This window comes from Dromaius novaehollandiae, chromosome 24 (assembly GCF_036370855.1).
Source record: "Dromaius novaehollandiae isolate bDroNov1 chromosome 24, bDroNov1.hap1, whole genome shotgun sequence".
Lineage (NCBI taxonomy): Eukaryota > Metazoa > Chordata > Aves > Casuariiformes > Dromaiidae > Dromaius > Dromaius novaehollandiae.
The window spans coordinates 10,412,479-10,428,559 of NC_088121.1; the positions used below are offsets into that span (position 1 = coordinate 10,412,479).

General features: G+C 66.2%; 1 protein-coding gene across 1 annotated transcript; it reads left to right on the forward strand.

Annotated features, from left to right (window-relative positions):
* Nucleotides 1-1,603: 1,603 nt before the first annotated feature.
* On the forward strand, nucleotides 1,604-12,216 carry LOC135323583 (maestro heat-like repeat-containing protein family member 2B; the record flags this gene model as incomplete). Its single annotated transcript, XM_064497182.1, has 27 exons — nucleotides 1,604-1,633; nucleotides 2,096-2,261; nucleotides 2,682-2,780; nucleotides 3,234-3,385; nucleotides 3,593-3,736; nucleotides 4,225-4,317; nucleotides 4,594-4,663; nucleotides 4,756-4,869; nucleotides 5,330-5,397; nucleotides 5,673-5,798; nucleotides 6,378-6,485; nucleotides 6,675-6,834; nucleotides 6,940-6,980; nucleotides 7,271-7,412; nucleotides 8,007-8,059; nucleotides 8,335-8,442; nucleotides 8,602-8,721; nucleotides 8,926-9,048; nucleotides 9,231-9,383; nucleotides 10,000-10,122; nucleotides 10,309-10,388; nucleotides 10,488-10,623; nucleotides 10,751-10,846; nucleotides 11,127-11,231; nucleotides 11,459-11,582; nucleotides 11,731-11,840; nucleotides 12,148-12,216. Coding segments are annotated over exons 1-27 (2,898 nt in total), but the record flags the coding sequence as incomplete, so codon positions are not given.
* Between the last annotated feature and the right edge of the window lie 3,865 nt (nucleotides 12,217-16,081).

Genomic DNA, 16,081 nt, shown 5'->3' on the forward strand with positions numbered 1-16,081 from the left:
GCCCTGCCTCAGTGCTGAGCCTTTCCACAAGCCCGAGAGCTTGGCCTGCCCTGGCTGCCCTCCTGCATCTGAGCAGGCAGATGCCCCGGGGACAGGGACAGCACAGGTCTCATGGGCACGCCTCTCGCTCTCAGCCGCTCCAGGGCCTGCTGCAGCAGACATTTTCTGCTCTTTGGATGTGCCTAATTGTCAGCGTCCCAAGAGACAGAGTCCATCCCCCGCTTGGCAGGCTGTCCCCTTCTCTAGCCAGCAGGACCGTGGACTTCTCAGCCCATGGAAACTTTTATCCCCCAAGGAGATGTTCAGCCTAGGAGCAGGAGATCAGCAGGAGCCTCAGAAAGAGGCAAGATGCTGCTGACCCCTGTCAGTGGCCCTTCACCGCACAGCATGCCTGCAGGTCCCAGCTCCGACTGTGCCCCATGCCCTGGAGCCAGTGGCACCCCAGAGGCCTCCCTCAAGCAGTGAGGCTGCCCTGCTCCCACTGCGGGCTGGCCCTGCTCCAGCTGAAATCTCCTGCACTTTGGGAAGCAAATCCCCTCCTTCCAGCCAAGTATTTGTTCTGCCACCTTCCTCTTTCTCCTCTGGCGCTGTTGTACCTGCCTCCATCTTCCCCCAGCCTCAGGAACGATGCTGTGGCCTCCCGCACAGCCCTTGCCCTGATGGACTTGCTGTGCCCTGCCTGGTTTCGGATGGGGAAGTGCCAGCGAGGTGCCCAGCGCAGCCAGGAGCTGCCCCTGGAGCCGTCTTGTCTCGGCCCTGTGGGGGCTCCCAGGCCCAAAGCCCAGGGCACTTGCTGTGGCACTGCACCTTCCCAGGTCCCCTGCAGTTGCCTGTCTGCTGCCGGGCCATTTGCTGGGGGTTTTTGCTTGCATTTCTCTGGTTTCCCTCTTTTCCGCGGGTGCATTCTCCAGTAGTGTCCCAGGCGCAGGGCTATTTCCAGCCCTGTTCCCAGTGGCTGTCCTGAAACAATTCTGCAGCTCTTAGCAGGCTTTTCCCTCTCTGGACCTCCCAAAGGAGATGGTGATGGGTCACTGAGCTAGTTTGGGGGGGGGGGGGTGGCAGGCCTCACAGCACAATCTACAAATGTCACCCCACAAGCATCCCTGCACTAGCAGGGTGAGGAGCAGAGGGAAGCGGGTGAGCAGTGTGCTGCCTGGGGCGCGAGCAAGGGCCGTGTGCCCAGCCACCGGCTCTTCCCGCTGGAACTCAACAGCGTTTGGAGGAGCCACCTGCTCCTTGGTGCAGAGACGGTGCATTTGCAGAGCGCCTGCACGGTGGAGATCTGACACCTGGGTGATGCCTTGTGCCGTGCGGGGTTTATCCTGCATCTCAGAAACACTTTCCAGGGAAGTTGCTGCCCCAACTGGTTTCTCTGCCTAGATACTGAGAAGGGAGGTGATGCGGAGACACCATTTTGCAGGCGCTACAGGGCCCATGTCCGCAGCTCTGGGGCTCCCTGGCAATAAGGAAAAGCAAGGCCAACCTGTTCCTTTCTGGGCTGCGTCCCCAGGGCGACAGAGCGGAGATCTACCGAGAGCTGGAGAGAGTCCTGCAGGGCGATGACGGCCGCTTGCAGAGTGCTGTCCTGGCCAGAGTGATCGCAGCGGCCTCGAGGGACATGAGAGCGGCGCAGGTGAGCTGCTCCTCTCTGAAGGCAGCCAGAGGCGCCTGGCTAGAGCTGGTTTTGGTAAAACGTAGGAGGGCTCTGAGGACCCGTGTCTAGCACTAAGCCCTGTCAGAGGCTCCCAGACCCCCTGTGACAGCTCCTTCCCCGCGGATGCGGCTCCGCGATAGAAAAGGCCGTATCCAGCCCCGCTGCAGAGGGAGTGCAGAGCAGGAGCAGCTGCCTGTGCCAGCGGCGCCTGCGCCCAGGGCTGGTGGCGGAGCTGGGACGTGCAGGGCCGTGATTTCTGCACCAGCAAGTGTTTCCTGGAGGCAAAGGCCTTGGGGACTCATCACTGCAATGGATTTGGGGGGCGATACCTGGAGCTGTGCGGGGAGGTGGCCAAGGCAGGAACCGAGAGCTGGAGGCAGGAGGTCGCTGCCGGCGCCTTCAGCCTTTCTCCTGCTGAGGGAGGTTCATGGCTCTTGCCAGGGTGTGACGGAAGACGTGCGGATGGCCGCCAGCGACGTCCTGGTGGCTCTGGCCCGCTCCCACTTCGACAGCGTCATGTACGAGCTGCAGTGCCGCCTGAGGGCCCTGGGAGAGATCTCCGAGGACCTCGTGTTCATCACCTTGGGCAAGCTGGCCAGCAGCTACGGTAGGGCCCCTCGGCCTCCGGCTCGGGGCTGTGGTCTGTGGTACCCGGGAGAAGGGATCTTCCCCAATCTCCCCAAAATGTTCCATGCTGAACCGGAGGCTGCAAGGTTTCGGTTCCCCTCGCTGGCTGCCGGGGCTGGCTTTGCCCCTGCCGCCCTCCCAGGCCCCCTGAAGGGCTGCCCCGCACCCCACTTGGGGCAGGCACCAGCACCCCATCGAGTCCCACCAAGCCGTCCCCATGCCGGGGCCTGCCCCAGCCCCTGGGGCATCTCTGGCGCCCCCCTGGCCCCCCCGGCATGTCCCCAGGGTCCCGGCAGCCTGGGGGCTCCCCCCGCCGCGCTGCCCCGGGGCTCCCCCACGCGCTGCCCCGGCTCCCCGTGACGGCGTGCCTCTCTGTGCCTCTGCCCTGCCCTCTCCGCAGCCCTGCGGTGCGTCCCCTTCGTGGGCATGACGCTCTTCGCCCTGCGCACGATGCTGAGCCAGGTGGGGAGCAGCCGGACCCTGCGCGCCGTCTGCAGCGGTGAGTGTCGGCCCCGCGGGCAGGGGCAGGGCCGGGGCAGCCTCGGCGCCTCTGCTGCTGCGCTTTGCTCCCGGTGCGACCTGCCGGGCTCTGAGCTCTGCCCCGGCTCCCTCCCGCCTGCTGCGTGCAGGGCGGGCTGGTTTTGGGGGGTTTCGGGAGAGAGGGCGAGTGTTTGGGACGGCTGGGGCAGGGACGCAGCGAGAAGCGCAGGAGGGGAACACGGCTGGGAGGAGGAGGAGGAGGAGGTGTGATGGGGAGGAGGAGAGCAACAGCGCAGCGTTTCCATCAGGGCATCTCCGAGCACCGCGCGGCTTGTGCCTGGGGCCGGACCCGGTCTCGGATGGAGCCGCGGCGAGCGGGGGGCTGCGGCTGAGGGCAGGCTGGGGCGGCAGAGCAAGGTCCCGTCCCCGCCGCAGGCTCTGCCCTGATCCTTCTGCCCTTCTCTCGCCGCAGTCCTGGAGCAGTGGTCGAAGGCCGTGAACACCTACCTGGGCGCCTGGGAGCAATGCAGCTTCCCGCGCATGGGGCAGGCCCAGTTCTGCAGCAGCGTTTCCCCGCTCTTTTGCCACGTGGTGGGGAGCTGGCTGGGCTGCGAGGAGGAGGAGGTGAGAGGGGCTGCCGTGCCGGCCCCGCGACTCCGGGGGCCTTTGGGCAGGGCCGGGGGGGCCGGGGTGGGGACGTGCCCTCTCCTCTGGAGCAAGGCCTTCTCCTCCAGGGGAGCAGGGCACTGCCTCTCCGTGGGGAGGGCAGACCGTGTCGGGGTGGAAGGACGTTGGGCCCCGCTGAAGAGCGTCTCGCTGCCCTCCCTGCAGGCCAAGCAGGCCGTCCTGGGGGCGATGGCTGCCATGATGGGCCTCCTTGTGCGCGAGGAAGAGCACCGCGAGCGCGTGTGGGAGCAGCTCCCCTGGCTCCTGGGCCAGTATCAGCAGGTCCAGGACACTTTCCAGGTGACCAAGGTGAGGCGTTATGTGGGGCACGGTGAGGCTGTGGGGTCTGTGCGTGTGCTGCGAGATGTTGGGGGTCTGTGGGGTGTCTGGAGGAGCCGGGACCCCTTGAGAAGAAAGGGGGAGAGCAGGGGAGGCTTGAGGCCTGCTGGGCTTCTCGGGCAGCGCCAGAGCAGCCCAGGTGGGGCCGAGAGGGAGCTGAGCATCCCCGGGGCCGACCTCCTCGGGAAGGGAGGCCTCGACCCCTGTCCCTGGGGTGTCGTGCACGCAAGGGGCTCTGCTCTAACGCCTGGGCACTGTCCAGCCCCGTCTGGCGGGGAGGGGAGGTGTGAGAGGTGCGAAGTGTGGGGAAGCATCATCAGAGGGGCTCTGTGCAGAGGAGAGGCCCTCTAAGGCTGCTGCTGGGAGGGAAGGACACACGAGAAACCCCGTGCGGGAGGGGTTAAGACGTTGCTTTAGGTGACAGTCCCGCTCTTCTTCCCGCCCCCGTTCCCTTGCAGGCTCTGAGTTATTTCCTGGAGATTTTGGGGGAAGTGCAGATCCCCATCCCCCAGGACGAGGTCCAGGCCGTCGGCACCGCTGTGCACCACCAGGTAAGGGCAGCCTGACCCCGTACCGCTTGCGCTGGGTGCAGCAGACCTGACCCACGGGGACAGGAAGGTCCTGCTGGACGGCCGGGCAGAGTGTCCTTGCGGCGGGACCTACCTTAAGGCCAGGTCTGTGCAGATATTTGGGGGTCACCTCCCACGCTGGGGTCTAGAGGCTGTTGTGGCCAAAGGCCCAGGGGAGACGACAGTGGAGGGAGCAGTTTCTTTTCAGTCCCCCCGGACCTGATGCTCTTCTCTCTAAAGCGCCCCTTGTTCCCACAGCTCAGTGATGGGAGCAAGCAGCACAGCGGGGAGCACCGGTCGGAGCTGTCCTCCTGCGTCCTGCTGCTGGGTGAGGGGAGGAGACTCCACGTGACACCGCTGTGCCCTTGCTGCTCTCTCCTGAACCTCTGGCTAACGCAGAGCACGACTTTTCCCTCGCAGCCCGAGTTTGCCCTGAGGACACGGTGGCCTTTCTGCGCTCGCAGCTGGGGAGTGGGAGCGAGGCCGCTCACGTGGTGTCCTTGGATCTGCTCAGAGCCCTGGTGCGCCCCACAGGTCAGTGCCACGGGGTGCAGCGAGGCCGGCCAGGGGTTTGGGCTGCCGGGCTGGGGGCAGGCACGACTGCAAGTGATGCACAAACACCCGAAATGAGCTGCAAAGTGCGTGTTCCCCAGCCAAGCTGCTACGCAGCTGCAGGGACAAGGATGTGATGGGGCAGCTGTAAACGGCGATGCACCAGTGACGGCGCTCGACGCTTCAGTAATGGGGCAGGGGCATGAGCTACTTGTACCCATCGCATTTCTGCAGTGCTCCGTGTTGTTAAAACAGTCGGTCCCATCACCCGCTTGTGTCTGTAAATGGAGTCACTGGGGGACTCTGCTGCTTCCTCGGCCGTCACAGTCTTGTCCTGGGTTTTCTGTGCTGCTCGTGTGTGAGCGAGCTGGGAGCTTTGGCAGCTCCCTGCTGAAACAAGGGCTCTGCCTGAGCGCCCGCCTCTCCCCATCTTTTCCAGCAGCAGAGAGAGGCCAGAGCCTGCCCCTGCTCGTGCAGGCGGTGCGCTGCGCGCTGGGAGACCCCAGCAGGAAGGTGAGCTGGTTGGCGCGGGGCGGCACCGCGGTGGGCGGCAGAGAAAGCTTTTGCTCGGGGCAGAGCCTGGCCAGCCCCTGGCAGGGCTGCTGTTGGGGGTCGAGCCTAGAGGAGCGTTTCCCCGTGGAAATGTTGCTGCGTGGCAGTGGCTGTGGGAGCAGAGGGGCCTCCTGCACCCCCATGGTCTCCCCGCGGGGCACAGGGGCTGCATGGGTGCGAAGGCGTCTGCCCCTGGGCTTTTGAGCAGAGGGGGGTAACTGCAATGTGCTCCGTGGCAGGTGGCGAGGGCAGTTCTGCGCTTCACCAAGGAGCTGCTCAGCTGCAGCGTCCAGAGCTGCTCGGCCTGGGATCTGGTGGCCCACGTCTTCGCCACGTTCAGCCAGGCCTCCGGCAGATTGGTGAGGGCAGAGCGTGACGCTTCGGCTTTGCTGTGTGCCTGGGGTGTCCTGGAAATGGGGAGCCCCCCCAGCAGGGCTGCAGTCCCCGGTGCAGAGGGCTGAGCGGCGTCCCCACCGCCGTTCCTGGGGGGATCTCGGAGGAGGCCGGGGGAGTGCTTTGGCCTCCCACCAGCATGTAACAAACCCGACTGCGGTGCTGCCTGGGCCGTGACTCCGCTGGGCCGTGCGTGCTGCCATTTGAGCACTGTCACTGAGTACAGCCCCGCCGCAGGGCAACCTCCTTGCATCGGCTTGGTGCCACTGCGGCATCACTTGGGCCCTGGAGGAGCTCGTAATCCCGACACCCCGACTAACGACGCTGGCGACCGCCCCAAGGAGCAGCGGGTCTCCCTGGTCGCAGCCTGTTTAGTGCTTCCTTCACCTGGGATCTGGCCCCTCCTGTGGGACTTTCTGCTCTCTCCTGCCTCCGGAGATGGGGGCTCCCAGGGGAGCATCCCAGCAGCGCTGGGTGGTTCATGCTTCACCTCCCGTCTCAGGGACAGGGGCTGATGCTGGTGTTGTCCCAACTGTGTCTTGCAGGCGCAGGGAAAGCTGTCTCAAGCAGAAGCGCAGGAAGCAGCAGATCTTCAAGCCCTGTGCTTGGACATCCTGCGCTCTCTGGATGTCTCCGTCCGGGGGATGACCAAAGTAAGTCGTCCTGCGCCCTGCTGCTGCCTCCCTGCCCCACTCTCCCCAAAGTGCTCCCCGAGCAGCCCCTTAGGCGCACAAGGTGAGTGGAAATGCAGAGCGTCGTTTCCATCTCAGAGCTAAAACGAGCTCGAGCTGGCACGGAGGTGGGAGCCGCGACGTGTTGAGTGGCCTCGTTCTTCCCTGCAGCTCCTGTGGCCGCGGCTCCTGCAGTACGTGGTGCCAGCCCAGTACACGGGCACATTGGTGCCGCTCTGCCGGTGCCTGCGAGAGCTGGCCGAGAGCCGGGGGAGAGCAGGGGGCGAGGACGGAGAGGAGGAGCCCGATGTCGTGGCCTCCCGGGAGCGAGGTAGGAAGCCGAAACTCTCGCCGTGTGCCGTGTTGGGCTGTGCCAGGGCCAGGGCAGGGTATGGTGGGTCGCGCCGCTCTCACCGGCCTTTCTGTCTCCTCACAGCCAAGCTGCCAAGGCCGCAGGCCCTGCTGGCTCGCCTGCTGGTGAGTAGCAGCCCTGGGGAAAGCGCTTTTGGGGGCTGGAGGTGACGGGAGAGGTCGGGGCAGAGCTGCATCGCAGGCCGGGGCTGGCAGCCTGCGGGGAGGAAGAGGCGTGCGAGAGCGAGTCGGAGCCTCCCCAGCCCCGCGGGACCCTGCTGCTGCACGGGGGAGAAGCCGGTGGTGCCGGGGAGAAGCTCCCGGCTCGGCCGGGGCCGGGCAACCGCCCTCCCTGCGGGGAGAAGCTGCGGCTCCTCCGGCCGCCCCGAGCCCAGGTCTCGCCTGCCCTCTCCCAGGTGGTTGCGGCGGCTCCTCACGCCGGCGGCGGCTGCGGCGTCGCTGCCCTGCGGCTGCTGCAGGCCCTGTCCGCAGAGATCCACGGCGCCGTGGGGATGGTGTGGGCCGTGAAGATCCCCTTCCTGCTGCAGTGCCTGGAAGGTAACGTGCCGTCGGGGAGGAGGCGGCTGGAGAGGCCGAAGGGGAGGCAGGAAAAGGCAGCGTCCAGGCGTGAGGGAGGGGAATTGGCCCTGGGTTTCTCAGCGCCGGCTCTGCAGCCGTTGCCCTTCCAGGGAGCAGCGCTGACGCCCAGGAGCAGTTTATCTGGGGGACGGGGCCTTTCTTGCCCGTCACTGCCAGGAGCAGGTGTTGCAGCACCCCGGCGTCCTCGCTGGGTGGGTGTTTGGGAGGGCTGGACTCGGTGCTCCTAGGGGTGGGTGAAACGTGTCCTGGTGCAAATGTGTGTGCATGGTCCGAGCCCTCGTGTGAGGGCCTGGTTTGCTCTGGGAGCTGCAGTCGAGCGATGGGGACTGGGAGCGGTGGGTGTGTGGCTGAGCTGAGTCCGTGCCCCTGTCCCCCGTCCCCAGGGTCCGTCAGGTGTCCTGGGCCTGGCCAAGAGTTTGGCATCAGGGCTTGAGCCTCGCGGCTTGGGCCCCTTCTGGTGTGGGAGCCAGAGGGTGTTTGAGTGCCAAGGAGCCCCCGGGCTCTTCTGTGGCGCTAAGTAACACGGAGGGTTTTCTTGCTCCGGCTTTGTAGGGCAAAGCGAGAGCTGCCTGGACTCTGCCGAGTGGGAGCAGCTCCTGCTTAAGGTACAGCACTGCTGCGAGGGCAGCAACTACCGGTGGGAAAGGGGGGGAAGGTGTGGGTGGAAAGGTAACCAGGAGCAGGGGAGCCCTGAGCAGGGAAATGCCAGTTTTGTTCAGAAAACAGGAAACACGGGAAAGACCCCCTGCAAAGGCCCTGAGGATTTTGTTTTGCAAACAGCTGTGGATCACAGAGGGTCATGTCGTGTTGCGCCGTGTCCCGTCGTTGCACATTGTGACCTGCTCTGCGGGGGCTTTGCCTCAACTTGTGTTTCCCCTAGTTCCTGAGGACGTCTCTGGAGACGATCGAGAGCCAGGCCTGGACCATGGGCCTGAGCTTTGAGCTCAGCCAGCAGACGGGCAGCTACCCCCGGCTGTCCCGGAAGCAGGTGGGTCCCTGCCGAGGCCTCGTTTCTGCGGGAGCCGAGCTGGACGGCCGGGCGCCGCGGCCAGCTCAGCCGTGCCTGGTGCGGGCTGGTGCGTCGCAGCCCGGCTCTGTGCCGCCAGGCTGTGCGTGACCACGTTTGGGGCGGCCGCTTGTCTTTCAGGCCTTCCTGTATAAAGCTGTCGGGGTGTCCCTGGCAGCGTGTCAGCATGTCCCCTATGTCCGCGGGGAAATGAAGAAGTATCTCTCAAGGACAAATTACTTGGAGGCGTCTGAGAGAGAGGTGAGTTTCCTCTTCTCCCCTTGCTTTCCCCGGAGCCTCTCGGTATTTCCAGGGGAGCGGTGATCTCTCCGAGCAGAGCGCTGCAGGCTCTTCTCATTTCCTTGTCGCTGCTGTTTCCGTCGGACGATATCGCGAGTGTCGCTCGGAGCTTGCCGTGGCTGAGTGTCGGCCAGAGGCCGCCTCACCCTTTCTCTTGTGTTGCAGGCAATGATTTCTGTTTTGGGCGGCTCTGCCGAGAGCCACTTCCACCTTGCCTTGGAGGTGGTGCAGGAGTTTGGGGCGTCCATGGAGGAAAGACCAGTGTCTGGGGCTTTCAAACGCCTGAAGGTAAAGGATGCCAGCTGTCTTGGCTCGTTTTTTCCTCTGCTTTATTTTCACTTGTAAACCAGTAGCAGCCCAGGGGTGGCTGCTGCGTGGAAAGCGGGGCAGCTCCTTCGCCGGGAGGCAGCGGGAGCTGTGGCCCGACGGAGGCGCTGGGCTGACGTCTCGTGGCTTCTCCCACGGCGCAGGAATACCACCAGGGGAAGAGAGCGGGGAGGCACATGGCCCTCGTGCTGGCCTACGGCCAGATCGCGCTCTGCGCCCCCCCGGAGCAGCTCCTGGCCCGCGTGGAGAGCGACGTCGTGGGGCGCATCCTGCAGCACTACCGCGCCAGCTGCCAGGTGGGTGCACGGGCGCAGGGCCGGCCACACAGACCTGGGTCTTCCCTGAAGCTCCTGCGAGCGCCGACTCCCCCCAGCGCCCCAGGGGCGGTTGTGGCCCGCCTGCGCTGGCGGAGGGGGGACGCGGCAGCCCTGGTTCGTCCCTGCTGCCCTGCGGGGTCTGCGCGCTCCGGGGCCGTTGCTGCGTGTCCTGCGTCTGTGCTCCTTGGTTCACTGCCTCTCACTCCACCGCCTTTCCCGTTCCAGGTGCTGGGCTTCTCCTTCTCCACCAAGGTAAGTCCTGCCCCCCGGGGCCTTGCTCGCTGCCCTTCCCGCACCCCTTTCCCATCGCAGGCGTGCCGGACTCGCCCTCCCGCTCCCCAGGCCGGGGGCCGGGGGTCTCCTTGCGGTAGGTAGCCGGGAAAGCTCATGCCTTCGCGGGGGGAGCTTCTTCCCGGGAGGGGAGAGGAGGTTTCCTTCCTGCGACCCGTGTGCCGAGCCAAGGGTCTGGGCAGACGCAGTCGCCCTTGTGCGCTGTGCTCTGGGGCTGGACTGCCCGCCATATTCCTCGTTGAGCCCTCGGCGCTGTGAGGAGTTCCTCACCGGTGCCGCCGTGTTTCTCTGTGCCGGGACGCAGGACATGCAGCTCAAACTGGCGCTGATCCGGAGCATCACCGAGGTCAGCCGGGCCGTGCAGGTGGCGGGGGGCTCCCGCGGCGTGGAGCTCTGCCACAAACGGGAGCTGCTGGACACCCTGCTGGTGAGTGCCGGGGCCGGGACGGTGCCGCCGGGGAGGTTGGGGCCGAGCCCCGAGGCCGGTCGCCCCGAGGCGCGATGCTCTGCCTTGGCCGCACGCGACCTCTGGAGCGCCCTGAGCCTGGTCCCGGCGGGAGGGCTCTCGGCGGCTGCCCGCTGCCCACTGTGCGCGTGTCTCTGTGACCTGCAGGGCTTCGTGCAGGGGGAGCCCCGGGATCGCCTGGCGTCCCCCGTGTGCCAGGAAGCGTTTGTGGCCGTGGGGCACTTGAGGTAGGGTCTTTGCGCCGGGGCTGCGGGGAGTTGTCATCTGAGCCGCTGCTCTGGGCAGTGGTAGTGAGACTCGTGTGTGTTTCCCTCTTTCTCTGCCAGCAAACTGAAGCCATCGCTGAGCCGGGAGGAAAACCGCGACCTCCTGGATCAGTGTGTGCAGAGCGTGATGCCCCTGCCTGCCCTGGAGCTGGCAGAAGAGGAGGGGGCGACAGCGGCAGACGCTCTGCACGTGCAGGTACCTGCCAGCCCTTCTCTGCCGGCCTCTCCGGGGATCCCCCAGCAGCACGCGCTGCGCTCTGCCCCCTCCGGCCGAGCTGGGCGTCTCCGAGTGCGGCCCAACGCCCGTCCTTCTCCGCTCTCAGGGTCTGCACGCGCGGACCATGGGGGCTCTCGGCGAGCTGGTGACGGCCCTGCTGGAGGAAGACCTCAGCTCGGACTGGCTCGCGGAGATGCTGCATGTGAGTGTCCGTGGGGAGACGGGGAAGGCATCACCAGTGCCGGGTGCGTGGGGAGAGCTGGGCTGTGGAGGCGGCAGGGTCAGCGCGAGGTGGCCGTGGGGCACGTCTGCGCCAGATGTCCTCCATGAGTGGCTGATGGGGACGCAAGAGGCTGCGCTGCCAGCTGCTGAAGCGCCAGCTCCTCGGCGGGACTCTGGGCAGGAGGGAGGCGTTTGGGGTGGCGGTGGGCAGGCCGGGATGGCCAGGGGGACTGTTGTGAGCCAGGTGTGCTCTTCCGCAGGTGCTGGAGTACTGGCTCACCTCGGCCAAGGAGTGGGAGCGGGAGAGGGCCCTGCAGGCCTGCGCCCAGCTGCTGGGTGCTTATGAGGAGCGATTTGAGCTCACGGTGAGAAGGGACCCCCCGTGTGCCATGTCCCCCCTCCCCGCTGGCTGCGGGCCCGGCTGGGAACTCTGCCCCACGCCGGGCGCTGGGTTTTGGGTCTCCTGGGCTGTGGGGCTGCACCGCTGCCTGCCCCGATGCCCTGCCACGGCTCAGGCGCCAGCACAGCCGGGAGAGGGAGATCGGCCGCCAGGGCTGCCTGCGACCCTCTCGTCGGCCTTGTGTTTCCCCAGGGAGAAACCTCTTTTGGGCTCTTTGGCTCCATGGTGGGACTGCTGGCGCCTTTCACCTGCGACTCGCTGGCCACGTCCCGCCAGCGGGCAGGGGCCTGCCTCGGCCACCTCCTCCGCATACAAGGTGAGGGCAGCCCCCTCCCGGCCTCAGCCAGCCCCCCGCGCCCCACGACTGCGTGGGGCCGGGCTCCGTTCTTCATTCCTCACGGCCCCTGGGCCAGAGGTGGGTCTCCGTCGCCATCGCCGCCCTTTTCTCCTGGTGCTCCCTGCAGGCAAGACGCTGGAGACGGGGGCCGAGGAGGACGAGGTGCAGCCTTTGTGCCAGCGCCTGAGCGCCCCAGACGCCGAGGCTCTGCTCCAGGCTTCCTCCAGACTCAGAAAGGTGCCTGGCCCCACAGCGCGGGGGGAGCCGGTGCCCGGGCTCCCGTGCGGCTCCCTGCTTCGCTGCTGGGGCCCCGCTACGTTTTGGGAGAGCCGCCACAACGGGCGCCTGGGATTAGGGAGCAGCAAGCGGCTGTCGAGCGGCACAGAGCACGGCAGGCCCTGCCTGCACAGCTGCCCTGTAAAGCCCTGACACCCTGCAGGCCTAGCGAACTGCCCCGCTGACCGCGCGCTCGAGTTTCCTCTCCTTTGTGAAGGGCCGGAGCAGACCTGTGACGTGGTCTCTCCCGTTTCTGATGTCTCCCCAGATCGTCTGCAAACACATCCCGCCAGCGCAGGCCACGGACTTCCTCTCTGCCGCCCTGGACGGGATGCTGTTGGCCAGGTCTGCGTGTGCTCAGGCAGCGGGCGAGTGGCTGCTCACCTTCCTGGAGACGTGCGGGGGACAGCTATTCACGGAGGTGAGAGACGCCTTTTCCCGGGGGCTCGGGCCTTCCCGCCTCTGCTGTTGCCGGGCACCTCGTGCAGGTGCCGGGGGCCAAAGCGCCGACCCTGGTGCGCAGCGCTGAGGGCTCTGTCGAATCCGAGTGCCGGCCGCCTCATCCCGGGGTTGTTCTTCGTCCGGTGACACTGACCCTGCTGGGCCAAACCCTGGTGGCTCCCACGACTGAGGCAATTAGAGCTGAGGCACCCAAAGTGCCCAGTTGCTCCCTGGTTCTCAGGCACGATGCTCAGCCCTCCCGGCCCGAGGAGCCCGGGGTGGCTCCTCGGTGTCGCCCTTGGTGGGCAGCAGAGATGTGTCCCCATGGTGGTCCAGCGTCCCCCCACAGCTGCGCAGAGCCTTCGGGCTTTAGGGCTGGGTCCTGAGAAATGGTCGGGGAGCAGGAATTGCTCATGGGCCGAGTGGCGGTGCCTGGGCCGTGTGGGAGGAGAAAGAGAGGATGGAGACGACGGCTCTTTTGGTCTGCGTTCAGGTGCCAGAAATCCTGAGCATCATTTACATCCGGATGCCGACCATGCAGCAGGACACCCTCCGACATTTCCTCTTGGAGGCGGTGTCCGTGCTCACCCTCTACCACCCCGGGGCCGTCATCGACAGCCTGCTGCAGAAGCAGCTGCCCATGGACAGGTACGTGCACTGCCCCGGCCCCACGGGCAGGCAGGAGCCACCGCTGACGGGGCGAGGAGGAGCCAGCGGAGAAGCCAGTCCTGCTGCTCCGGGGGCAGAAAGCCTGATCGCGGCAAGAGCCGTCTTGGAGGCCAGGAGAGCATTTGGCCCCTGCCGAGGGCGTCACAGGTACCAGAGCCCGCGGGCTCACGGGGGAACTTCTGCTCCCTTGCAGTGACACCGAGGAGCTGTGGAGGGTCCTGGGGGGGAAATTCTTTGTGGACCACTTCCTGCGGGTCTTGATGGAAAAACTGAAGAACTCAGGAAGCGACCAGCCCAGGACCAGCTCTGCCAAGCCTGAGGCAGACGAGGAGGAGGCTGCGCTGGAGCCTCTCAAGGTATGTGCACCGGCTTCGTACCTGACTTCCCAAATCACCCTTCAGCCTGAGGGAGCTCCGTGCATGCTGCGAACCTCCCTGAGCCCCCCGGGCTGGTGCCATGCTGGGCCCTTGGCAGCGCTGGCAGCCGAGAGTGTTTGCTGCTGCCAGGCTGCAGGGGAGTAACCTGCAGGCAGTGAAGGTCCCCGAGGTGGGCAGGGCACAGGTGGGAAAAGGCCTTGTTTTCACAGGCGGCTTTTGGTTGCATTTCTCTGCAGATGACCCGGGCCATCTCTGTGGTGGTGTCAGCGCTGCAGAGCCCGGAGGCTGTGCAGCGCCTGCTCCCGGAGCTGCTGCCGGCGCTGCTGAAGCAGATCAGCGCCACAGTGGGCAAGGAGATGCCATCTTCCCCACTCAGCACCCGGGGAAAGCTGTTCCTGAAGGGCCACACGAGCGATGACAATCCTTGCAGGTAGGAGCCAGGGGACGGAGACGCAGGGGCTGGGCTTGAGGTCCCCGTCACTTTGTTTCCCAGGGAGGAAGGTGCCCCAGGGAGACTTGTTTTTTCCCCTGGGCTCTATTTATTTTGGTTTGGGTTTGTCTGTTTGGTTGTAGTTCTTGTTTTATGAGTGTTGGTGTGCTGGTTGGTTTGGTCTCTGTTGGCGTGTTTGTGAGCCGACGGTCCCTAGGGTCCCTAGGCCAGGTTTCTTAGAGCTTGTCAGGCTTCAGGGTTGTGAGATGTCATTTCAGGGGTGTTTGCAGCTCCCTCGGTGAGGCTGAGCAGGAGTGAGGGAAGGCCTCGCCGGCGGCAGCGTTTCCTTAGCCTGTTGCCGTGACTGAGGCCTCGCTGCTCTCTTCTCGCCCAGGCTTTCCCTGGAGACCCTGGAGGTGGTGCTGCGCACGTGCCTCGATGGGAAATGGCTGTGGCTGCTGCGGAAGCAGGGCGCCTGGGCTGCCCTGGAAGACCCCCGGGCTCACCACGACGGCGTCTGCCTGCTGACCGGGTGAGAGCCCGAGGAGGCGCCTCGCTGCTCCGGGGTGGCCGCGACCCAGGAGGGGCTGGTGGGACCCTTCCCCTTGGCTCGGGCGTCTTGAAGGTGCCGAGCAGAGCCCGCGTGGGAGCGGGGGGATCTCGGGGGCCCGAGGCCGGGTGCCTCCCTGTGTAACCGCGCGTCGCCTGCCTGTGCTCTGCGTGCAGGGTGCTGCTCCGCGCCGGGACCATCTCGCTGCCCCTGGTGCTGGTGCTGACCCAGTGGCTGGACGCCCCCTCGGCCAACCTGCGGGTCATGGCCGCGGCTTTCTTTGCGGAGGTGAGGGAGAAGGTGGGAGAGGGAGGTTTAGGAGGGCTTTTCTCAGGATGCCAGCAAGAAGGTGCCGGCAGAAGGTGTCACATTCCTGGCGGGAGCAGATCCCCCCTCGTAGCAGGTCTCTCAGGAGCTGCCCTTCCCTGGCCCCTGCCAGCCCCCCACCCACCCATGAGCACCCCCGGGCACAGGGCAGCACTGCCCTCAGCCTGGCCAAAGCCGCAGCCTGGGCTGGGCCCCAAGGAAAGCTGCCGGGCATGGGGGCAGTCAGCTGGGGCTGGTGGGGCTTCCTCATGCGGAGCCCGGGGCGGCTGCTGTTCCCGGGCCTGGTCTGCATCCGTCTCCGGGTGCCGACGGCCGGGTTGCTGTGCTGCAGCTGATGAAGGAGCCGGCGCTGCAGGAGTGGAGGTGCCTTCAGCCCATCATGAGGGCCTTGCTGGAGAAGCTGCAGGACTCGAGCAGCACCGTGCGGCAGATGGCAGCGCGCGGCCTGGGCAACCTGGTCAGCGGAGCGCCGGAGAAGGTGAGAGGGGCTTTGCTCCGCACGAAAAGTAGCCCCTGCGCGACCGGAGAAATGCCGGTGGGGAGCTGCGGGGGGATTAGAGAGTGGGCAGAGCAGCAGAGGCAGCTGCGAGTCTTTGCCCCGAGGGCGCTCTGTTCTGGGGCATCAGCCGGGCTGCAGAGGGGACTGAGGTGCCGACGGGCCCCTCGGGCTGCGATGTGCTCGGGGGCTGCTTCTGAAAGCTTCGGCCCCTGGAGGCGACGGGGAAGAGGAGCGGTTAGAGGCAGGACTAGCGGGAGGCTCACGTGTGTGTCACGCTTGGCAGCTGCGAAAGCACAAGGGAGCCGTGCTGGAGGCGCTGCGGAGGGGCCTGGAGGACACGGCCGCAGCGGAGGTGGTGGCAGAGAGCCTGCTGGCGCTGGCGAAGGTGGTGACGGAGCTGAAGGGGAAGGCTGTGGGCTCCACCTTCAGAGACATCGCCAGGGCCACAAAGGGGTTCTTCGATGCTGTGAGTGAGCGGTGGTGTCTGACGCCTGCTCGAAGGGTCCCTCGCGGGCTCATCCGAGAGGGGCGGCGTGGGCAGGGGCCGCTGCGGATCGGGAGGGTTCAGGGAAGACGCTTCTCTCTGGGGCGGGCGGAGGAGCTGCTGTTTGTGACCCCTGTGGGGGTCCTTTCTCCGGGCATTGTGCTCAACCGGCAGTGCCCGGCTGTTGCAGAAACAGCTGTACGCGGCGTCCCAGTCGCCCACCTGAGGGCCGGGGTTTCTGGGTTGCAGGAGCAGGCATCGCTGCGCTCGGCGGCCTTCACCCTGTACGGGGTGCTGGCCGCCTCTGCCACGAGGAGGTGGAGGTCTTTCTTCAGGGAGGAGCTGGGAAGCACGTGGGCCAGCCTCGTCCTGCACCTCCGGGACCCCGACCCGGGAGCCTCCATGGTAAGAGCCCCGGGGGGAAG